This window comes from Myotis yumanensis, unplaced genomic scaffold (genome assembly GCF_028538775.1).
Source record: "Myotis yumanensis isolate MYYU_CA2020_CCGP unplaced genomic scaffold, mMyoYum1.0.hap1 SCAF_1, whole genome shotgun sequence".
NCBI classification, from domain to species: domain Eukaryota; kingdom Metazoa; phylum Chordata; class Mammalia; order Chiroptera; family Vespertilionidae; genus Myotis; species Myotis yumanensis.
Genome location: NW_027223752.1, coordinates 37,383,381 through 37,407,622, shown reverse-complemented (window position 1 = coordinate 37,407,622; position 24,242 = coordinate 37,383,381). Strand labels below are relative to the sequence as shown.

Sequence of the window (24,242 nt, the reverse complement as noted above, 5' to 3'; positions counted from 1 at the left end):
GACTACGATTTTATGTTACGGTAACCAGTGGGTATCTTACCAAGTAGTGAGGAGTGAAAGTAGTGGGAATGTCTATTGCCGTATTTTAAAAATTTATGGAGCATACAGTCACCGACTATTAACGGAGCATCCCATCCAAGCAAGCTGTGGGGATAAAACAAAATATACGAGGCATTCCCAGTCACGTTGTGTCATTTAGCATTGCTCGCATCAGTGTTGGGAGGAAAGAACTCCAGTCTGCATATCAACTCAGCTGCAAGAAGAAATGAAAAACATGATTTGAAAAGTGCCAAGTGTAGATGTAAACGTATCAGTTGACTACCCACTGACGCAAGGCCAGTTGCTGTGAGCAACGCTGACTTTGAGCACTTACTAATGGCGGTGCTTTCTCCACACACCGCTCCTCACAACCCCTTGACCCCGGACGGGGTGTCTGCAGCAGCGTCATCGTTGTCCCGGCCCGGGCTTCGCATCTGGTTAGGCAGCAGAACCAAGTCTGAACACTGTTTCCAAGCTCCCTCCCCTCCTCCCCGCACCCCCTCCCTCCCGCCGCCCCAATCCGCCCCCCCCCCCCCCCCCACCCCGGGTTTGAACTTAAGAGTTTGGAACAAAGAGAAGTGGAAGTGAGTCTAGTTATTCCAAGTAAACATAATGCAGTAAAGTGGAGGAGCCAATTCTGTACGGATACACAATCCCGCCCCGCCCCGCCCCGGCATCGCAGCTTTGCCGTGGACGCGCCGGTAAAGCCTCCACCGGAAAGGCTGACGTTAGGGGACCCGGCAGCGCGGTGCCGAGGCGCCCGGACCCCGGCGGCCGCCCCGCCCGCGGCGGAAGCAGGGTCCGGCCCCGCGCCCGCCTTCCCGCCGGTTGCCCCGGCGACGCCTGCGGCGGACAGAACGCGGCCATGGCTCAGCTGCGGGAGGATTTGCCGAAGAAGAAGCGTTTGGAGGCGCCGGGAGCTCTGCGGCACGAAGTGAGTGCGGCCCGGGTCGCCGCTCCCGGCCCGCGGCGGCCGCGCCCTCCTCCCCGGCGCCTCCCGCAGCGGCCCGCCCCTCGGCCCGGCCGGGCGGCCTCCCTAGCTGGGCGCGGCGCCCACGAAAACAAAACTAAGAGTTCCGGCCGACGGCCAGCAGGGAGTCTGGCTCCCGCGCAGATGTGGGGTGTTATGAAAGCCCCACCTCACGCCTCCGGAATAAAGCGCCTCCCGCGGGGCCGCAGCCCTGCCGGGCGGGTCCGGGAGGAGAGGGGTCCCCGGGCTGTGCCGGCCTCCGAGGGGCGGTCGGCCGGAGCCGCGCCTCCCGGCGTGTGTCTGACTCCTCCACGCGCTCGCGGTTGTCCCGGGCGTCAGTGCATCGTGGTCCGAATCCCAGTTAATCGGTTAATTGGCCTGAGGGGCCTTGAGATAGTGCAGAGAGTAACTCCCCATCCTTCCCATTGAAACCACATTAAACCACGCAGGAGGGAGAAAGTCCAGACTTCACGTCACACACACACACACACACACACACACACGCACACACACACACACACAGACACACACACGCGCGCGCGCACACACACGCGCACACACACGCACACACACGCGCGCACGCACACACACGCACACACACACACACACGCGCGCGCACACACACACACACACACTGTAAGATTCTCCGCAGAGCAGCTAATGGGAATTACTGTGAAATGCTGATTGGGACATGTGGATTGTAAACTGAACTTTTAATTATTTTTGCTGCAATCATTTCATTTTACAACAGATGGGATTACGATTAGGCATGTGGTACTGGAGAGATGAAACCAAAAGTCTTGAATTCAGAAGGTAAATCTTAATAGAATTTTATTATAGCCTTTATAAAAATTACATGTGCTTGGAGTAAAAAAAAAAATTCAAACAATACCAAAGGGTATAGAGAGTAAAATAAATACCTGCTGAAATCCCACCAATGTAAACCCGTTCAATGATAGGAACTATCTGACTCATCTTCCTGACCGTGGAGCCATTTACAGAACTTCACAAAATAGACATTCACCAAATATTTATTTTTCAATAAATCATCTAGTTTCAAGCACAGGAAGACGAGAGGCAGGGGATCAATTAGAAGGTTAGTTGTAGGAGGATTACAAATAGTTACACAGGTAGAAACAGTCAGGACTAAGTCCATGTAGGTAGCAATAAAGAGAAGGTGCAGGACTAAGAAATATTTAAAATATATTTGGATAGAATTGATAGAATGTGGTACCTGGGTGGGAAGGGAGAGGGAGAATTAGGTGTTTAGATTGACCCCCAGATATCTGGTTTGAGTAATTGGGTGGCTGGGATTGCCCAATACCTACAGAGACTGAAAGGTAAAATTGTGATGTGTTTGAGGGTGCTATGACATGTTCACATGGATACATGTTTTAAGCTGTTGGACAAAGGAGGCTGGAGGCCAGGAAAGGAGTTGGCTAAGCAGATGTAATTTATAGTTACATTCTATTTAATGTTAATTAAACAATTTAAAGGCTAAACAGTACATTAGAATCATAATCAAAAGTTTATATTTCATTGAGTATTTATTTCAGGACTTGAGTAATCAGTCATTTCTAAAGCAGTGATTTCAGATTTTGTTCTCAGATATCTCAGAAAATTTTGTTGAGTAGCTCCTGAAACATCATACTCAGTGAGTGTGAGATAGACAATGAGAAAGACAGCAAGATAGCTTTGGGATTAAGCAGACAAAATATATTTTTAAAGCACAAGTACATAGAAATATCTAAATGCCAACATTTTGTTTCAAACTTCATATATTTATTTATTTATTTTAATGTATATTTTCATTGATTTCAGAGAAGAAGGGAGAGGGAGGAAACATCAATGCTGAGAGAGAATCATTGATTGGCTGCCTCCTGCACACCCCCTACTGGGAATCGAGCTCACAATTAGGGCATGTGCCCTGACCAGGAATCAGGGACCTCCTGGTTCATAGATTGACATTCAACCTCTGAGCCACCCTGGCTGGGCAAACTTCATATATATTAAAAGGCCATCTTAATCCTCTCTTCTAGGATGAAAATGTGGGCCATACTTTTTACTTACTTACCTTCTTTATAAATGGAAATAAATTTGTAGTATTTTAAAACTAACTCTCATATAAGAATTAGTTTTTAAAATTTTTTAAAATTAATCCTCACCTGAGGATATTTTTCCATTGAATTTTAGAGAGAGTGGAAGGGAGGGAGAGAGAGAGAGAAAAAGAGAGAGGGAGAGAGAGAAACATTGATGTGAGAGAGACACATCGATTTGTTGTCTCCCACATGTGCCCTGACCGGCACCAGAGATGGAGCCTGCAATCGAGTTGCATGACCTTGACTAGAGTTGAACCCATGATCCTTCAGTCCACAGGCTGACACTCTGTCTATCCACTGAGCCAAACTGGGTAGGGCAGAATTAGTATTATTTTTAAAAACTAATTTATCTTATTTTCCATACAAGCCTACTAATAAATTACAGATATCAATTTTACATTGACTTCCTTATTCATAAAATATTCATATTCATAAATGAAAGTTCCTTTTCATTTATTACCAAATTATTATTTGAAAATAGCTTGATTGATTTCCACTAATTTTGAAGAATATACTTGAGATAGTTGCTTTGAAAGGGGGATTACATGTACAATGTTGAACAAAAAAGGCTAGGCACAAAAATGTAAATATGCTTGTACTTATATATGAGTTTAAAGTAGACCAAAAAAACACAACCTGTAATGGCCCAGTGGCATGGCTCAATGGTTGAGCGTTGCTCTATGAACCAGGAGGTCACGGTTTGATTCCCAGTCAGGGCACATGCCAGGGTTTCTGGCTGGATCCGCAGTTGGGGGTGTGCCAGAGGCAGCCAAACAGTGATTCTCTCTCATCATTGATGTTTCTATCGCTCTCTCCCTTTCCTTTCTTCTCTGAAATTAATAAAAAAATAAAATAACTGTAATGATAGAGGTCAGAATAATTGTCAGCTTTGGGAAGTTATCAACTAGCAAGGGCTTGAAAGAAGGTACAAGAGAATCTTCTGAGGGGCTGGAAATGGACTATATAGTGATCGGGTGATGGTTACATGGGTATATATACATAGTAAAAAATTCATCAATCTGTCCACTTAAGAGTTATGTACTTTACTACATGTAAGTTATACCTCAATTTAAAAAGTTTAAAAAAAACACACCCCAAACTATGGACTCGGTGGAATATACAAACTGGGGCCAGTTAGGAGAGATGGGAAAGGAACACCATGAAGGATGGATGGGAGGGCAGCTCTTTGTAGTGGGGCTGCTTTGTGTTAAAGCAACTCTGGGTGGCAGACCTCAGAGTGTCAGGATCACCTTGGGAGCCCAGCTGCTAGGGACAATACGAGGGAAGAGGAAAGCAGTACATTGTGTTGTAGGTCAGGGTTAGTGTTTGGATTTGTTGGTACTATAGGTACTGATTCTCTTTCAAAGTCTCTGCATATCCCATCACAAGTTAAAGTGTAGGTTTGAAGTCAGAGAGGACTCCTGAGAGGGCTCTTTTTTCCAGAGACAATGCTGCAGGGAGAGGCCACCCCAGTGCATGGTGATGAGACAGAGCAGAGGCAGAGGAGGCTGAGAGGGGCAGTGGTAAGGGCGGGTGCTGCAGAGGCAGAAGGTCACGCTCCCAGACCTAGTTCTGTTTGGTCTCTACTGAGCATACAGGACGGCACTGCAAAAACAGAGTATTCTTTTTTATTTTTAAAGAACAGTTTATTGATTTTTAGAGAGAGAGGAAGGAAGAGGAGAGAAACAACGATGGGAGGTGTAACATCAATAGGCTGCCTTCCAGGGCTCCCACATGCCCCGGACTGGGAATCAAGTCACAACCTGGACTGCCCTGACTGGAATGGGACCAGCAACCTCTCTGTCTCTCAGTGCAGGAGGCAGGATGACATCTAATCAATGAGCCACACCAGCCAAGGCAAAAATTGAGTTCTCTTATCAGTACATTTAACAGTGAAAAAGGAAAGAAAGAGATGGTAAGCCCTTTAGGGGGTCCAGTACTAAGGATAGGGGATTTTTGTTGGTTTTGTATTCAAGGTAGGACATTTGTATGTTTGTTGTTGTGTTTTTTTTGGGGGGGGCGGGGAGAAAGAAGAAATGGAGGAGAAAAGAAGGAAGGTAGGAATAGGATCAAGATCGCAGGTTACCTTGGAAAAGACAGAAGCAGTTTTTCCACTGGTTGGAAGGAGGTAATACAAAAAAGCCTGGGAATTTGAAAGTGCAGGAGGGACATCTGTGCTGCTCTCCTTGCTGACAATAAACTAAACTCTTCCAGGCTGCCCTTAGAAGGAGGAGCTTTTGTTGGCACTGCTGACCCTGACTCTTCCCTGAGGTTGCTGCTCCCCCTGGGGCTCCTTCACCAGTGACTGCTACCACTGCCACCGTGGTCTGGGCTAGGGCAGAGGAAAGCCACGTTCACCCAAGTACCCTGACCCAGTACCCAAGTGGGGACTGGGACCATTTCCTGAAGCCAAGAACACAGGGAAGGCTTCCTGGGGGAGGGGCTAGCCAAGCCAAGGTCTAAGAAGGGGCAGGAGTTGACAAGGCAAAGGGAGATTGGCTTGGGGAGGAGGAGAGTGCATTCTAGGCAGAAGGAACACGTGCAAAAGCCCATTCTTGAGAGGGCATGGGGCATGTTTGGGGCTGCAGGCAGTTCAGCAGGCTGGGTAGAGAGTTCCAAGTGTTAAGAGATAAGGAGACCAAGGCAAGATCAGGAAAGGTCTTGCATACCAGGCTGAAGAAGTTGAAATTTATTCAGAGGATTCAGGGGAGCCATCAAAGGGTTTTAAGCAGGGAAGTAGCCTGTGATTAGAACCACATCTTAGGAAAATGACTCAGCCTGCAGCATGGAAAATAGTTTGGAGGTAGACAAGACTGGAGGCAGGGAGATCAATTAAGAAGCAATTGCAGCCCAGCCAGCGTGGCTCAGCTGGTTGAACATCATCCCATACACTGAAAGGTTGCTAGTTCCATTCCCAGTCAGGGCACATGTCCAGGTTTCGGGTTTCATCTCTAGTCAGGGCTTGTACAGGAGGCAGCCAATTGATGTTTCACATCTATGTTTCTCTCTCCCTCTCCCTTCCTCAATAAAATCAGTAGAAACATTTTAAAAATTAAAAAAAAAATTAGAAAAGGAAGCAATTGCTCTGACTGGTGTGCTCAGTGGTCAGAGCACTGGTTTGAGCACCAAAGGGTCTTGGGTTCCATTCCTGGTCAAGGGCATGTACCTGGGTTGCAGGATCCCCAGCTCTACAGTTAGGGCTCATGTGGGAGGCAACCAATCGATGTGTCTCTCTCATATAGATGTCTCTCTCTCTTTCATTCTCTCTAAAAGTCAATTTTTAAAAAAATCCTCAAGTGAGGAGTGAGGATTGAAAAAAAAAGCAATTGCAGAAACTTAGTTGATAGATGATGCTGGCTAAAATTAAGATGGTAGCAGAGGGAAGAGAGGGAAGTAGAGAAATTGAAAAGATATTGAAGAATTGAATGATTAGTGGACTGTGAGGGCTTAAGAGTGATAGAGGAATTAAGGATGACACATTTTCTGCCTTGGACACCTGGGCAGGTGGTGGCACTTCTTTGCTGAGATGGGGGAAATAGCAATAGTGAATACAAGTTAAAGGGGAATGAGTTCAGTTTGGACATACTGAGCTTGAGGTGTCTGTAGGATGCCCAAGCAAAGGTGTGCAGGTTATATGTCTGCAGAAAGATCTGAACCGTAAATATAAATTTGTGAGTTATTGGTATTGAGTAGATGAAATTACTCAGAGGAATTGAAGGGAGTAACCAAATGGAACCCTGAGATAGGCCCTCATTCAGGGGACATAACTGGGAAAGAAGGCTTTCGGAGACTTAAAAAAGAGCAGCCAGAAGCGAGGAGGAAAATTTGGAGTTTCGTGAATCCAGATAATTTGCTTTGCAAAGTAACAGCTTGATCTAAGGGGCATTCACATTCTATCTGGTGTTAGCCTCCTTCCACATGGGCAGGCCACCTTTTACACCTGCTAGCCAACAAGAGTTTGCAGACTTCTAGGTATTCTCAAGTTCAAATCAGAAGAGGACCCCATCCTCTTCCCCACTTTGCATTTCCTGGCCTCTTTCCTGGATGAATGACACTGGAAATCTTACCCTTCAGAGAAGACCTAGCACCCTCTTCACAGGCAGATCTTGCCTTACCTTTTCAGATTGTCCCCTGAGGGAGATACCTCTCAGAATACAACAGGATACCCATAGCCTCCATGCAAGAAATGGACACACAGTAACAGGCAGGGAAAGAGTGGTCTTTATTTCTTAGCAGGCAGTCAAGGAAGAGACAGTAAAGAGTGGTTTGCAGGGAGACCTGGGTTCAGTTCCTAGCTCTCCTGCTTACTAGGTGAGTATCATTTGTCAAGTTACTTAGTCCTGCTAATATCAGTCTCTCACCTATAAAATGAAATAATTATGCCTTGTGAGGAATAGATGATGGCGTTGCATAATTCGTCAGCATGCATGCCCATTTCTTATTTGTTAAAGAGGGAATATCTTCACTCACAGGCCACATCTAGGCTGGCCCGTGAGGCATGCTTCTCTCTGACACAGTGTCAGCACTCCTATCCCTCTTGTCTCAAGTGCCCCTACTCCCAGCTGGGAGAGAACCAGCAGCCTATATGAGTCTTTGCCAAAGTCATTGACGCCTCTGAGGACATACAGCAGAGGAGACTACAACTCCAGAAGCCTTGAACTGCTCTTGTTTGTCACCATGGCCTAAGAGAAGACTACTAACTCATCACTGACGAGCTCTAACTCCTATGGAAGCCAAGAGTGGGCCAGCCCTCTGCATTTTAGTGGCGGGTTCTACAGGGAAAATACGATTTTTTTTTCCTCATTTATTTCAGGGCAAAGGGAAACAACATGATTATTGTGTAATATTAGGAAAACACATGAACAAAATGCAGTTGTGAAAGGACCAGATTCTAAATGGGTTGTCAGGTTTAGGGGGAGGCTGTGTGCGGAGGCCGTAGGAGGATACAGAACTACCTCAGACTGTGGTTTAGGAGTCAATCAGAGGTACAGTTCAAAGGACGAAAACAAATTCTTACTAGTGATGTTTTTTAGTGATTCCAACAGCACTGAGAGCAGAGGCTGCCTTTTGAGCTAGGCAGGGCCCTCACAAAGAAATCTATTTCATCGGGGAGCTAGAGAATGACTTCGGTCAGGTGACAAGCCACTCGGGACAAGTGTGAAGTGGGGAAGGCATGTCCAGAGGTCAGAGAACGACTAGAGATTTAGCAGTAAATGCTGACTATTGGCTAAGGGCAGGCACTTCCTGCCACACATTTCAAACCATAAGACTTGGGTCAGCTTCTCTGCCCTCTCCGTCAGTGCCAGCCATGTACTAGATGACCTTTTCGATGTCCTCTAACTCCAAAGTTTTGATTTTATAATTCTAAGTTTGTTTGACTTAGTTCATAGGCTTGATCTACATGATAGTCCCAAATGTACTCTTTCAAAATTTTTTATTTTAGGGCTCTCTAGCCTCAAATTATCTCAAGCAAACTAGTAAGGCAAGAAACTTTGAATTGTAGAGATGAGACTAAGAAAAGGGTACTCAATAAATTAAAGCATTCTTCCAAACTTATCATGAGCTTCGTTTCTTGTGAAGTTACTACATTTTCATATGGAAATGTTTTGTGTATTACAGTATTTTGAAGCTGTGGATACATAGAGGCTGAATATAAAGATTGAAATTGTAATCTTTTTCTAGATGATTGTTCCATATGTAAATGGGTAAGTTGAGTACTGCAGTGCCTCAAATTCCCTTTAGGCCCACTCATAACATACCTTAGTCCTAAGGTTACATAAGCTGTGGTCATGATACGATTATTTTTTCCCTGGGAAAAGAGTAAGTTCCTAATTTTCTCGTTTCTATCACAGTTTTGCACCTGCCAGTATAGAACCCAAGGAAAAAGGAAGGCGAGGCAAAGCAGTTCACTTTGCTGAAATTGATGCTTCAGACAGGTATCCGAATTTCCCAACCACGATGGCACCTCTCCGCAGAATGGGTTAGGCCTTTACAAACCTGAAGAAAATGTGATTCCCCTTCTACACTGAAATGCAAATACCCAGCAATGAAAGAGGATGCACTATTTCACAGTGATGGTGGGAGTTACAAATCCCCATAAATGTATCCCTCTGATAATGTGCCTATTGGCAAATTTTTAGCTTTTTATTTTATTTTAAAAAATATGTTTTTATTGATTTCAGAGAGAGGAAGGGAGGGAGAGATAGAAACAGCAATAATGAGACTCATTGATTGGCTGCCTCCTGCATGCCCCCTACTGGCGATGGAGCCTGCAACCTGGCATATGCCTGACCAGGAATCGAACTGTGACCTCCTGGTTCATGGGTTGACACTCAACCATTGGGCCACATCGGCTGGGCAATGTTTAGTTTTTTTAAAATCTGAAAATGATCTTACCTTCAACAAAACCCAAGCATGAGACTTAAACTCTTGTTACTTTATAGTAAAAGCCTCATGTACCTGAGGATAGATTAAAATCAACTAAAACCTTTCAAAGCGCTACTAGAGACTGTTATATTCTAAAACAGGTTGACAGACAAAAGACTTGCTTCAAGAGAGGCTAAGTCACCTCAAGCCTTAGAGAAACGAGGTCAGCAGGGCAACGTTACACTGAATGATGTTAAATGTGAGTAACTGCTTCCTCATCCTTACGTCTTATCCGGTGTGAACCTCTCAGGCAGCTCTTTGTTCTTCTTTCAATTGTCCATCTTCTTTTTTTCTTCTTCTTTTTAGTTGTTGCTTTGCTTTTGCTACAAGAGAGTGAGATGCAGCGGCTCTGTTCTTTTTCAGCATTTATGAGGTATGTAATGCTTGTGAGACATTTTAGATCTTTTATTCTTTATTGTAAAGTAATTATATCTGATAAATGATGACAAATCTGATTTTTGGAGAAAGGCCATGGGGCTGGCTCTATGCATGCCATCCTCTCAGGAACCAGGCCAAAGAGAGGACGCCAGAAGTCACAGGAGCCCACAATAAAGTCCCAGGGCAAGGGATGCGGAGAGTATATCGGTAGATGAATATGCTGATGTTTCCTGAGATCTCTGCCCAAGTAAACTACTTACTCTCAGATCTTTCTGTCTCAGGGTTGGTTTCCGGGAGGACCCAACCCAAGACAGGTAGTTATTAATATCCTGTGAAAAGTCTGCAATGCTCACCTTCATCCTGCTCTCAAGATACAGTTAAGGAAAACATTGCCATTTGGGGTTGGAAAGGAGGCAGTAAAAGTCTTGTAAGATTATTTAGAAAGAAAACAGCGACTTCTAGTATAAAAGAAAATGAGAAAGGATTGTAAATCAGTGCAATCTTTTTGGAGAGCAGGACTTGTGAAACTTTAATATGCATATAGAGTATGCCCTAGCAATTTCACCTAGCTAGTTACCCAGAGATATGGTTACTTGCAGTAATGTCTGTAATATATATTTTTTTAATCCTCCCCAAAGGATATGCTTTCTCATTGATTTCTAGAGAGAGAGAACAGGAGAGAGAAAGAGAAACATCAGTGTGAGAGAGAAACATTGATTGGTTGCCTCTCGTACATGCCCTGACCAGGCATTGAACCCACAACCTAGCTACGTGCCCTGACTGGGAATGGAACCCACAACCCTTTTGGTGTACGGAATGACATTCCAGCTAACTGGGCATGTCTATGCCCACCCAGGGCATGTCTAAATATCCGTCAATAGAGAGCTAATTACATAAATTATGAGACGTAGAATACTTTATTCAGCTGTTTAAAAGAGTGAGGATGGGGGTGAGCTAGAAGGGGTTAATGGGGGGGTGGAGGGAGGCATATGTAATACTTTCAACAATAAAGATTAAAAAAATAAAAGAGCGAGGAAAATCTATACATAGTATTATGGAAAGAGGTCCTCGCTACACAGATGTGAGTGACAAAAACAAGTTGTAAAAATTTGTGTATATAGCATTATCCTGTTACAAAAATATTAAGGCATATTTATGCATTAGTATTTGTATGGTATATATGTGATTGTTTATGCTTTAGAACAAGCATGTCAAACTCATGGCCCATAGGCCGAATGCAGCCCACATTGAATATTTTTGCAGCCCAGCCAATATAATGGTATGTAAGAAACGTTTTAATAAAAATTTTGTAACTTAATTTTTACACTATCCTGTTATACATTATTATTAATAACTACAATGTTCGCTAATGACTGATTACTATAATTGTGTCGCATTCATTTCCCTTATGCTCCGTATGCGCAGGCGCACCATTTCTCCCCACTAATATTAGCAGCGAATATTTTAGCAGCTGATTGCCATGTCATTAGTCTTGGACTGACTTGTTTGGTGTGCGCAATAGGAAATATTTTGCTTTCGGAGAACAAGAAAAATAGGTTTATTTGCATTACGTTTATTAATTTGTGCAATTATTCAGTGTCTGGTAAGTTACTGTTCAAGAAAAATATTAATTTTTATTAAAATGTTCTATTATTTTATGTTAACGATTACTCATTTATTTCAGCCCTTTGTATTCAGCGTGTCTCTATCAAAATAAACCTACGTTTCTATGAAAACTGAAGCTTTTGGTTTTTTTGCGGCCCACATACACTTAAATCTTGTTTATTTGGCCCATGTTAGCCTTTGAGTTTGACATGCTCGTAGGAAGTTAGGGAAGGATTCATAACAAACTTGAATAGGATGGTGACAGAGGGGTAAGAGGAGAGGAGAGAACTTTTTACTTGTTACATTTGTGTATTTTTTTTAAACAATGGGAAAATATTATTAGTATAATAAAAACTTTTTAAAATTTAAAAATAACTGAAAAGTAAAACATCAATTTAAGTTATCAATTAGCAGAATTATAATTTCATGTCTGACTTTCCAAAAAGTCTTGTTTGAAAAAATCAGATTTCTTACACCTTCAATAGATTTCTTACATTTAATAGAATTTTAAATGGGAAATTAATTGTATGATAGATATGATGACATGTATTTCTACTTATTATGCTGTGTTCATATATGTTTTTGAGAAACTTAGGTTTGAAATATGTTAGTGTTAATATCTTTTATTTTCATCTCCCAAAGGAATAAGAATCTTGATCATTTCCTCATGGCATTGTTGTACTATTTATCTCATTACTTGGAAAAAAGCTCACTGGAAAAGAAGCCCAAAAGCTATATGGTGTAAGTAGGTTTTTGTAATGTGCTTTAGAGTCTTACCAGTATTAAAATGAACTTTTGTCTGTGGTGAAGAAATGATGGAAAATTTTAAATCTTTGTAGTAAACGAAAACATTTTACATGGGAGGAGTTCACCAGTTTTTAAAGTTCACTGAATAACTCAGATAGGTATTCTGGTAAAAAAAAAAAAAAAATCAAATAATATAGACCAGCACTGCCCAATAGGAATATAGTTAGAGCCATATATGTAATTAAAAGTTTCTAGTAGCCATATTTTTATATTTTTAAATAAATAAAAATAAACATTTTTATTGATTTCAGAGAGGAAGAGAGAGGGAGAGAGAGATAGAAACGACAATGATGAGAGAGAATCATTGGTCAGCTGCCTCCTGCATGCCCCCCACTGGTGATCAAGCCCACAATCCAGGAATGTGCCCTTGACCGGAATTGAACCCGGGACCCTTCAGTCCCCAGGCCCGACACTCTATCCACTGAGCCAAACCAGCTAGGGCTCTAATAGCCATATTTTTAAAATGTAAAAACATACAAGTGAAATTAATTTTAATATATTTTATTGAACCCAATGACCCCAAAATAGTATCATTATAATATACAGTTAACATTAGGTAGTTATTGATGAAATAATTTACTTTTTTTTGGTAAGTCTTTGAAATTTGGTATCTATTTTATACTTACAACATATCTCAATTTAGATTATCCACAGTAAGTTTTCTCTAGCCACATGTAGCTTCATGGATACCATATTGGACAGTACAGACATAGATATTATTTGTATGCTTTTTTGTGCTTACAAAGTTCTTGCTAAAAGGTTTGTAAGTGGCCCTGACCGGTTTGGCTCAGTGGATAGAGCATCGGCCTGTGGACTGAAGGGTCCCAGGTTCGATTCTGGTCAAGGGCATGTACCTTGGTTGCAGGCACATCCCCAGGAGGGGGGTGTGCAGGAGGCAGCTGATCGATGTTTCTCTCTCAGCGATGTTTCTAACTCTCTATCCCTCTCCCTTCCTCTCTGTAAAAAACTCAATAAAATATATATTTTTTTAAAAAAGGTTTGTAAGTGTCTAGTAAAAAACTAAGCATTAAAAAGTTTAACAGATTTAACCAAAATAGTATTTCATATCACAGGAAAAGAAACCCCACAAAATTTCTTAGGCTGCTTGTGAAGAATTTAACTGCTTTAGACAGAGGTGACTCAGAGCAACACACAGGGAAAGAATCTGGAACTCAGAATCCAGAGCAGAACAATGCCTCTCAGGCTTGGTGACCTTTCAAAAGCCATGGAACTTTCCAAGTGCCCAGCCTGCCCTTTGCCAGTACATGTGGAACCAATCCAGTGATTTAGCTGTTAGGAATGCTGGTAGAGTCATTAATCTACTGCTGCGGAATGTTTTCAAAATGCAAAATCCTTGTATACAACCAAGCAGTCTGATTTTATGGATAGATAAATATATCTGGACAGCAGTTTTGTAAAGAACGAAATAAATAATTCACACACTGCTGCTCCATTTAAGCCATCATAATATGCAACATCCATGTTATTTCAGGTCTGCATTTCAGAGCAGGGCATCCAGAGATCATAAAGTGCTTCTGTGGGAGCAAGCAAAGGGGCTCAAGCTGACTGTGAGCTCAGAATGGTTGAGGAGTCTTATTATTCCCCCAAAGAAACTCATTGGACTTTGGTGGCATGTTAGCTTATATGTTGTAAGGTGTTTTCTCTCCTAATTCTGAGGAATATTGTTAATCTAGCAGAGATATTTGTTTCATTTCTTAATTTATGGAAGTAGATAACAGAAGAAAGGTTTCATAGTTATTTTAAAACTTATTAGAACACAGTGGTATAAGGTAGGCTTTCTTAGAAGGAATTAGTTACAGATGATAAAGAAAAAAACAAGTGCATTCTCTTTTGAGCACGCCTGTGCCTTCCCCAACCTTCTTTTCTCAGGCGTGTATTTTTGCTTTCTTTCTCCTAAGCCCAAGGGTTCTCAGTAGACTTGTAAGCAGGGGAGCAGCGGGCAGTGACAACTCACCGGGACTAACTCCCTGAACCTGTCTCCAAGGGCCCTTCTTTTGCCTCTATAACTTGTTCCCTGAGTCCATACAGCCCAGCTGGCTCACTTCTTCCACCTCCGTGACTTTCCTTCCAAAAGGCCAAGGCAGCCTCGCCTAGGCTCGACCTTCCTCATGTTTCCGAAGGGTCAGCGCAGCTCCGCTAGGCTCCTCCTGTTGCTATGATCTTGCCTCTTCTAGCTTAAGATCTTCCTCTGTTTTACTGTCCCCAGCTTTAATAAACATACTCTTAAATAAATAAATAAATAAATAAGACTTAAAATCATTGATTCTATGGTGTGATTCTAAACAAAATTATGGTAACTTCATTTTCAGGCTTCCAGTAGTCTGTTGGTTTACTTATTATAATAGAAATAAATATAGATTACATTGAGATATGTGGATATAAATAACTTTAAGGAAAAAAATTGATTTTAATCGAACTAGTGAGGTATAACATAGGGATAATAACAGTACCTGCTTCACAGAGTAATAATGCATATTAACTTAACCCAGTGCTTGGCACTTGGGAGGAATGCCTACAAATTGTGAGAGAAGAGCAGAACAGGAGGTGGGAGGATAGCAAAGATACATTTGTTGGTTTTAGATGATTAAAACCCCTATTTCCAGCAGAAGAAGCCTTATCCCCATTTTACAGAAGAAGAAGAAACTAAGGCTCGGAGAGGTTAAACAGTGGGCTGGAGATAGCATACCCTGTAATTGCTGGACCTGACATTAGAACCCAGGTCTGTCTAACTCCAAAGTCTGTGCCCAAACCACTGTGCAGAGTGCCCACCACCTGCTACCAATCAACTTTGCTCACTTTCCCACAGTTCATTCATTTATAATCAGGAATTACAGTATATAGATGTTGATGTGAACAAAACTGACTCCATCTCTGTATCCCTGCTTTTGTTTCTCTTCAAGTTCCCATGCTGAAAACTCTGACCTAACTAGTCTCCACCAGCACCAAAGCCTCAGTTAATGATTAGCTGTGTCCTGTAAACTTACACAATCTACACTAATAAAAGACAAACATGCAAATTGACTGTACCTTCACTATGCCTTAAGCCACGCCCACCAGCCAATTAGAATGACTATATGCAAATTAACCCAACCAAGATGGCAGCCGGCAGCCACGGAGCTGGAGCAAGCAGGAGGCTTGGTTGCCCCAATGATGGAGGAAGCCAAGCTTCCCTCTCGCCTGCCCTAGCCGGCTCTGAGCTCCTCTAAAGGCTACAAAGTTTCAATTATAGAAGGTAAATAAATCCCAGAATAAAAAGAAAAAGAAAAAAAGGAGAGGCTGGGAGCTTCTGTCGCCGGGGGGGCTTGGCCAGCCTGAAAACGGCCCTTAGCCCCTCACCCAGACTGGCCAGGAACCCCAGTGGTGACGCCCCACCCTAAAGCGGGTGTGGCCAGCCTGAAAACAGCCATCAGACCCTCACCCAGGCTGGCCAGGCACCCCAGTGGGAACCCCCACCCTGAAGGGGGTGTGACCAGCCTGCAAACACCCGTCAGCCCCTCACCCAGGCTGGCCAGGCATCCCAGCGGGACCCCCACCCTGATCTGGGACACCCTTCAGGGCAAACCAGCCGGCCCCCCCATGCACCAGGCCTCTATCCTATATAATAAAAGGGTAATATGCAAACTGACCCTAACAGCAGAACGACTGGGAATGACTGGTCACTATGACACATACTGACCACCAGGGGGCAGATGCTCAATGCAGGAGCTGTCCCCTGGTGGTCAGTGCACTCCCATAGGGGGAGCTCTGCTCAGCCACAAGCCAGGCTGATGGCTGCAAGTACAGCGGTGGTGGTGGGAGCCTCTCCCACCTCCTCAGCAGCACTAAGGAAGTCCGACTGCAGCTTAGGTCTGCTCCCTGCTGGTAAGTGGACATCCCCCATGGGCTGCCGGGCTGCCAGAGGGATGTCTGACTGCCAGCTTGGGCCCAATCCCCCAGGGAGCGGGCCTAAGCCAGCAGGTGGACATCCTCCGAGGGGTCCCAGACTGCAAGAGGGCATAGGCCCGGCTGAGGGACCCCCCCCCCCCCCAGTGCACAAATTTTTGTGCACCGGGCCTCTAGTGTAATTATAAAGATTCCTGTCAGTAAACGGCCAGAATGGCATAGCAACCCCGATAAATATCAAACTAGGTGTTGGCATCAATTCTAAGCAAGTATCCACCAGGAGATATGGTTCCTGGCTTGTACTACATTCTTTGTCATGTCAGTCATTAGGAGTTCAGCTGTACTATAAAATATTGGCTGTAGTAGCTGTCTGATGACAGAGGTTTGCTATGCAGACCTAGACCACTGGATTGCCTGTCTGCCCCAATTTTGCCCCTTGTAAGTAACTTAGCCTATAGTAAATTATATTATAGTGGATGGACTTGCCTGCTTCATTTTTTAGTCTTAAGATACCTCTGTGGTTCACTGGTTACTGTACCTCTACTCCTCCGTCAGACATACAGTTTCTGAAGTGGATGGACTTGCCTGCTTCATTTTTTAGTCTTAAGATACCTCTGTGGTTCACTGGTTACTGTACCTCTACTCCTCCGTCAGACATACAGTTTCTGAACAAAGGCACACTTATGTATGCAGTTATTTTAATGTATGCAGTTTTAAACATCATGTCACAAGTCTTTTTTGTTATTACAGTCTTTATAATTATAATTTTAAAAATACATTATTATTGATTTCAGCGAGAAAGGGAGGATATATATATATATATAATCAATGAAGAGAGAGAATCATCGATTGGCTGCCTCCTCCATGCCCCCTACTGGAGATTGAGCCCAAAACCTGGGCATGTGCCCTGACTGGGAAGCGAACCAGTGACCCCCTGGTTCATGGGTCGATGCTCAACCACTGAGCCACTCCGGCTAGGCCATAATTACAATTTTTAATGGTGGCATAACATTCCATCAATTCAATGTATGTTATTGACTTACTGTACCTATTAAGAGACAGTATAGTATAGTGGTTAAGGGTATAGACTTTGGTGCTTGGCTTAAATCCCACAGGAGTCATACATTAAGTTAAATGCTATGTTAAGTACCTGGCTATATATATTTTATATATTTTTGGAACTTCTAGTTTTTCTGATAGATAAAAGATAAATAATGATTGTATTGAATATCTTTATGCATTAGATTTTTTCCTAATTTTGGAAGATTAAAGAAAATTCTGGGAGAGATTATTGGATCAAAGTTTATGATCAATTGTATGGCACTTGAAATTATTATCAATTTTTTTTCCAGAGGATTATATCTGGGCTTGTTTTAAATGCCAGGTTCCACCCTACCCCGATCTACTGAACCAGAGTCTTTGAGAGGGGGGTGGCATTGGGAATCTGCACTTTTAGTAAGTAACCCCAGGCGATTCTTACATATATTAAAACTTGAGAACCATTGGCCTAAAAGTCTCAAGGTTTTTCTCAACTTTGCTTTGTTTTGTTTACAACAACAAAAGAATATTAGCTACTGGCAGCTCTGGCAAAGCAGCGGTGAACGGTGGGGGTGGGGGCTACTGAAGGACACAGGGAGACAGGCCAGTGATGGCCATCGGGGCGCTTGCGGGGATGTGTGTTGGGTTATACGAAATGTGGGCATTTAAAGTTGGAACCCAATTTGTCTATTTCAGAAACTTATTTTATTTCAGCCACTCATAAGCCTTCTCATCACATATGATAATGATTTGTGCTTTGAGCTAGCCATATTATTCTCAACCCCCCACAGCATATCCTCATGTAGTTAGTCTAGTGGTTAACATCAGAAGAGGTAATAATTTTTCCCTGTTGTTTAGAGTGCATTTCTTTGGTTTAAATCTTTCTGAAAATTAAAAGGCAAGAAAAATGCTGCCTGGCCGGTATGGCTCAATGATTGAGCATCAACCCATGAACCAAGAGGTCACTGATTCGATTCCCAGTCAGGGCACATGCCCGGTTTCAGGCTCAATCTCTAATAGGGGCCATGCAGGAGGCAGCCGACAGATGATTCTCTCTCATCATTGATGTTTCTCTCTTTCCCTCTTCCTTCCTCTCTGAAATCAATAAAAAAAAAATTTTTTTAAAGAAAAAAGTTAGTGACACCTTTTCCATAGCAGTCATTGGAATGTATTGTGGACAATATTGTTCCCTTCTATACTGCAAAAACATTTTATTTTATTTTATTTTATTTATTAAGTTGATTGGGGTGACATTAGTCAACATGAACATATAGGTTACAGGTGTGGGTTTCTGTGTTACAAGATCTGTATATTGCTCTGTGTGTTCACTACCCAAAGTCAAGTCTTCTCCTGTCACCTTACTTTAGGCCTCCCTTCTCCCCCGACCCCCACCCCTCTGGCAACCACCATACTGCTGTTTATGTTCATGAGTTTCAATTTTATATCCCACATATAAGTGAAATCATATGGTTCTGTTTCTGACTGACTGATTTATTTAGCATAATGTTCTGAAGGTCCATCCATTGCAAAAACTTATAAAATTAGGCTTCAGACATGCTGTAACCCAGGGGTTCTCAACCTTCTGGCCCTTTAAATACAGTTCCTCATGTTGTGACCCAACCATAAAATTATTTTCGTTGCTACTGCATAACTGTAATGTTGCTACTGTTATGAATTGTAATGTAAATATCTGATATGCAGGATGGTCTTAGGCAACCCCTGCCAAAGGGGTCGCGAACCACAGGTTGAGAACCGCTGGTGTAACCTAAGAACAGGCTGTCTTTTTTTTTTTTTTTTTTAAATTTTCTTTTTATTTATTTATTTTTTATTTCTTAAAGTATTACAAAGAGTATTACATATGTCTCCTCCCCGCCCCCCCTTGACATTCTCCTGGTCCCTACCCCCCGGTGTCTTGTGTCCATTGGTTATTCTTATATGCATGCATATAAGTCCTTCCGTTGATCTCTTAATCCCTGCCCCCCAAACCCTCCCCAGGCTTCCCACTGTAGTTTGACAGTCTGTTCAATGTTGCTCTGCCTCTGCATCTACCCCTGTTCATCAGTCTATACTGGTCCCCATTATCTGTCCCAACCTCACTGGAGCAGTCCCAACCTCACTGGGGCCGTCTCAGCCTCACCGGGGCCGTTTCAACCTCACCGGGGCCGAAGAACAGGCTGTCTTAAAGTTCATTTGCAATTCAGTTCAAACTGGGGTATGTTTTCAAGGGGAAGAAAGGTTATTGTAATTAATGCCAAAGTGTCAAGAGTAGTAGTCCACCGATGCCTGCTTAGCAAACACAGAGGTGCAAATAGGCACACATTGAGCCCTAGCCCTTAGTATTAACATCAGGAACCCAGGGGAAGCTCAGGTGGGAGTTTTAGCAAAACAGCAGGGAAGTGGGCTGCTAGCTGCCTCAGAAACCAAGATAGGTAATAAATTAGGACTGCCTGTATATAAAATTAAGGTTATGTGGCATAAAGTATAAAGAATCTGTAAAAAAGTGAAACCAGCTGACATGGTTCAATGGTTGAGAATCGACCTATAAAATAGGAGGTCACGGTTTGATTCCCTGTCAGGGCACATGCCTGCGTTGCAGGCTCGATCCCCAGTGTGGGGTGTGTAGAAGGCAGCTGATCAATGATTCTCTCTCATTATTGATGTTTCTCTCTCTCTCTCTCTCTCTCTCTCTCCTCTCTGAAATAAATAAAAATATATTTTAAAAAAGTGAAAATTCACCATAAACTTGAGATGATGGTGACAATGATAAATATCAAAGGACTTTGAGGACCTTTGCCACAGCTTGAATAAAACAGATGAAAGGATAAGTCGGATATGTGGACTCACTTGTATTTCCTTCAAAATAGTTTATACTTCTGGCTTTCCATTAATTAATATAGGCATTTTCCAAAATTAATCCAAATTATCATTTTTCTTTTCAGGGGCCTTGTGGAGAAAAAAGAGATGGAGCTGGTTTTAAGTAAGTTAGAAGTGGCACAGAAATACTTGGCACAGAAGTACTGTGTCCTTGTCCTGGGCTTGGGAATGCCCGATAAGCATCACATGTGCTGTGGGAAGTAAGTGCACACCTAGGATTTCATTCCATCTTCATTTGTTTGTATATCCTCATCCTCGAGACTCTTAAATTTGACTTTTGGTGCCCTGGAGAAAGGTTCCTTTTTTTGTTGTACAGAATAATTGAGCTCAGCTGAGGCTCTGCCCCCAAAACATGTGATGTTTCTTTTGAGAAAGCCAAGAAAGTATGGGAAGAATCCCAGAATATTTGCTGATATTTTAATAACCATCTACTGCTTGGGTTTAAATATCTTTTCTCTCAGTCCTGACTGGTTTGCTCCAGTTAGAGCATCAACCTGCGGACCAAAGGGTCTTGGGTTTGATTCCCAGCCAAGGGCATGTACCTTGGTTGCAGGTTTGTCAATCGATGTGTCTCTCGCACGTCAGTGTTTCTCTCTTGCTCCCCTTCCTCTCCTTTTCTTCCCCTTTCCCTTCTCTAAAAGAAATCAATGGAAAAAATATCCTCAGGTGAAGATTAACAACAACAAAAAAGTCTTTTCTCTCAGCATATATCAGATTAATGGAATCTTGCTCTCAACCAGGAAGGCTTCCTGCTGCCACACAAAGGCCACTTGGCTGCCTTGCGAGGGAGACCAGTGTTTGATGGGTGTATTGGGTGTGTCCCCTGTTTTGTTTTGATGCAACAACAGTTGTGGGTACAAGCTAGTGAGGTGATCCTGTTTGTGGGAAGGCAATTTTTACCTAAGGATGACAGTTTATACACTACAGTAATTAAAATGTAAAAGCGTCCTGCCTGGCGGATGTTGCTCAGTATCCACCCATGAACTAGGAGGTCGAAGTTCTATTCCCAGTCAGAACACATGCCAGGATTTCAGCCTCGATGCCCAGTAGGGAGCATGCAGTAGGCAGCCAATGGATGATTTTCTCTCATCATTGAGGTTTCTATCTCTCTCTCCCTCTCCCTTTGTCACTCTGAAATCAATAAAAATATATTAAAATGTTTTAAATTATTTTTTTGCTTTAAAGCTATGCTACTTTATTTATTTAAATTTATTGGGGTGACATGAACATATAGGTTTCAGGTGTGGGTTTCTATGTTACAAGATCTGTATATTGCACCGCCCACCACCCAAAGTCAAATCTTCTTCTGCCACCAGTTGTGAGGGTTTCCTCAAATAGGACTTGGGTTTATTGTTGTTTTTATTGATATATTTTCAAGTCAGGATCATTTTCTTTGTTTTTTTGTTTATACATTAGTTTACCTGCAGTTTTACTTTCTGAGGTTTTCATTACCCGTGGTCAACTGTGGTCTGAAAATATTAAATGGAAAATTCAAGAAATAAACAATTCATAAGTTAAGTCGCACTCTGTTCTGAGTATTGTGATGAAATCTCATGCCATCCTGCTTCATCCTAGGATGTCAATCATCCCTTTGTCCATCATCTCCACACTGTACATGCTCCCTGCCCATTAGTCACTAGTGCCTCATTCAGAAGGAAGAGCACACTACTGTCCCCAGGCTATTGATTGCATGGCATAGATTATATTTGCATGGCATAATGATATATTTCCACTTCTTTTTGCACCCAATCACCATAACCATTGTTTACAATTTTTTCCTTTTTCTTCATTTTAGACTTACCCTCTAGTTGCTTTATTTCTGTTCCTACTAACACCTCATGTTGCTTCTTCATCATCTTTCCACTCCCCCCACCTCCCCAACACTCACATCACCAGTAGCATTTGGAAGAATACATTTCTTGGCTTATTTATCCTGAATTTATAGTAATTAACCGTTGATAGAGCACTCCAGGGGTTTTTATCTACATAACCTAAGAAGTTGGAGAAAAACACATTGGGACTCATTACTGATGCATCTTGCTAGCATTTATGTGCCTAAATAGTCTTGGGGCCGCAGGGATTGATCCTGCAAAGGGACCTTTTGAAGATAAGGGTTTGTGTAGATCACTGAATATTTGAGCTTTCCTCTCAACCTAGAGTTGTGATCTGTTATATTGCAGGGAGAAAATATCAAATACACAAAAAGACTGGAAATTCTTTGAGGTGAGTCATTTATGTTTGGGGGCTTTTCTCTTGGATGTGAAATATGAAGTGTAGCAATAACTAATAGCCATTTGCCAGGTGCTTATTTATAGTGAATGCCCTTTTTCAAAAGGATGCCAACAAACTATATATTTTTGGTGTGATTTTCCTTCTACAAAGTACATGTATAATTTCCCACAGCTTTTTAGGAACGTCGAAAAATTGGATCGTCTAGTTTTACGTCTACTTAGCAGTTTTATATAGACAGGTGGGAGTTTTTCGTATCATAGCTGTGGGTTGTGATTCTTGCCTGTTTTCCGTTGTAGTCCTTTTTTACTTTCTGTGCATATGTAGCTTGGATTGTTTTCCGACGTCAACATTTCTCAGAGATTGAGGAAGAAATAGGGAGGCTCTTTCGTACCAATATGTTCAATATTCCACGAAGGAAGCGTGAGGATGAAGAATCAGGAGGGGAAAAGAAACGCATGACATTTGTAGAGTTCAGGTATGGCCTTCTGACATTCCTAAGCTCAAGAATATTTCTGGAAAATAGGATAATATGAACTAAATGTCACGTTTATCCTCATAGGAGAATGATGGCAAAGCGCCCAGCAATTAAAACAGCCATTCACATGCGCTCTCCAGTCATGTCTACTCTGCTGCCGTCTCTCAAAGAAAAAGCTCAGAATGTCTTTGAGAGAAAGAATCGAGTCGGCGCGAGATTCCCGGCCCAGATGAAAAAGCACATGGAAGAGCTGGAGTCTGTGTCCATGCCAGTGTAAGGGCCCACGGAAAGAGGAGAGAGGGCCCGTGTATCATTTCCTAGGTTGGGCCAGGAGGGACAGGGCCTCAGACACCATGCCTCTGCCAGAAAGCTGAGCACAGATGAAAGCACCATCTTCCTGCCCATCCCTGCTCCTTTCCCCCTGTTTCCTCTCCAAGTAGCCCTTGGAACACCCATCTAGACTAGAAAAGGTTGCTAGAACATTATCTAGTTCTAGTTTGGACACATGAGTAGCAGACTTTATAAGGCTGAAGTTTGAGGTTTTTCCATTAGAAGACTCATCTTTGGGAAATGTGGGAAGGACCGGTACAAAATCTGGTTTGGGGCTGAGTTTTTGACCCATATTTAAGACCACAGTGGTTCAGGGAAACAGGGAATGCTAAAAAAAATAAATAAATAAAAATAAAAAGCTGTGTGTACAAGCACGCACACACACACACACACACACACACACACACAGCCATACACCTTAGTCTTTGGCCTTACTGCTTCAGCTATACCAATAATTCTTTTCACAGAGTTGGCATCTTGGGGCAGCCTCGATGTCTGTTCAACCCCCATACTCTTCTCCCCCTTGAACCAGAAGAAAACATGAAATCGCCCACGAGACAGTCTTTCCTGATAGAAAAAAATAACGTAAGGATTCGGGATTCACTGGACTTGGTCACGAAAACACTGTCCTCTACAACAGCATTCCCTAAATAATCTGATACATTCCGTTTCTGTAATTAAGTTTGCTTTGTCATTTATTTACCTCCCTGGCTTCTATGTGACTAGAGTAACATATCAGGACATTTAGCCAGTGTTCTAGTGGACTAGTGAAGAAATATTCTTTTTGTTAATTTCTAAGTTCATTTTTACTTTATGACAAAGTGTCTTTGGTATGTTTGTAAAAAAATTTTATAAAAAGGCAAATTAAATATTTTAAACATTAAATCTCTTTGTATGGCTATATTACTGGCATTAAAATTAAAAGTATATCTGATTCATTTAAAAGCCTTTTAACATATATGTTTCATTAATTTATTTATTCATTTAACAACAAATAGGGATTAAGCCCCTGTGCCATTCAAAGCCTTGTGTTGGGTTATGTAGAGAGAGCAGATCATCAAGACGG

General features: G+C 42.4%; 1 protein-coding gene across 1 annotated transcript; it reads left to right on the top strand.

The window, feature by feature from the left end:
• The first annotated feature begins 879 nt into the window (after positions 1 to 879).
• Positions 880 to 24,030, top strand: PPP1R36 (protein phosphatase 1 regulatory subunit 36). The gene is made up of 11 exons (XM_070403721.1): positions 880 to 973; positions 1,761 to 1,822; positions 8,961 to 9,044; positions 9,636 to 9,733; positions 9,841 to 9,907; positions 12,160 to 12,258; positions 20,205 to 20,339; positions 22,320 to 22,362; positions 22,668 to 22,846; positions 22,931 to 23,119; positions 23,644 to 24,030. Exons 1-11 carry the CDS (start codon positions 905 to 907, stop codon positions 23,828 to 23,830), a joined length of 1,212 nt encoding a protein of 403 aa, XP_070259822.1. The 5' UTR covers positions 880 to 904; the 3' UTR covers positions 23,831 to 24,030.
• Positions 24,031 to 24,242: the final 212 nt, after the last annotated feature.

Excerpts from the sequence above, each read along its gene's own strand:
- PPP1R36 (XM_070403721.1), top strand. The coding sequence starts at position 905 with ATGGCTCAGCTGCGGGAGGATTTGCCGAAGAAGAAGCGTTTGGAGGCG. Across the intron at positions 974-1,760 it reads CGGGAGCTCTGCGGCACGAA|ATGGGATTACGATTAGGCAT; the intron begins GTGAGTGCGGCC and ends ATTTTACAACAG. Across the intron at positions 20,340-22,319 it reads CATCACATGTGCTGTGGGAA|GGAGAAAATATCAAATACAC; the intron begins GTAAGTGCACAC and ends GTTATATTGCAG.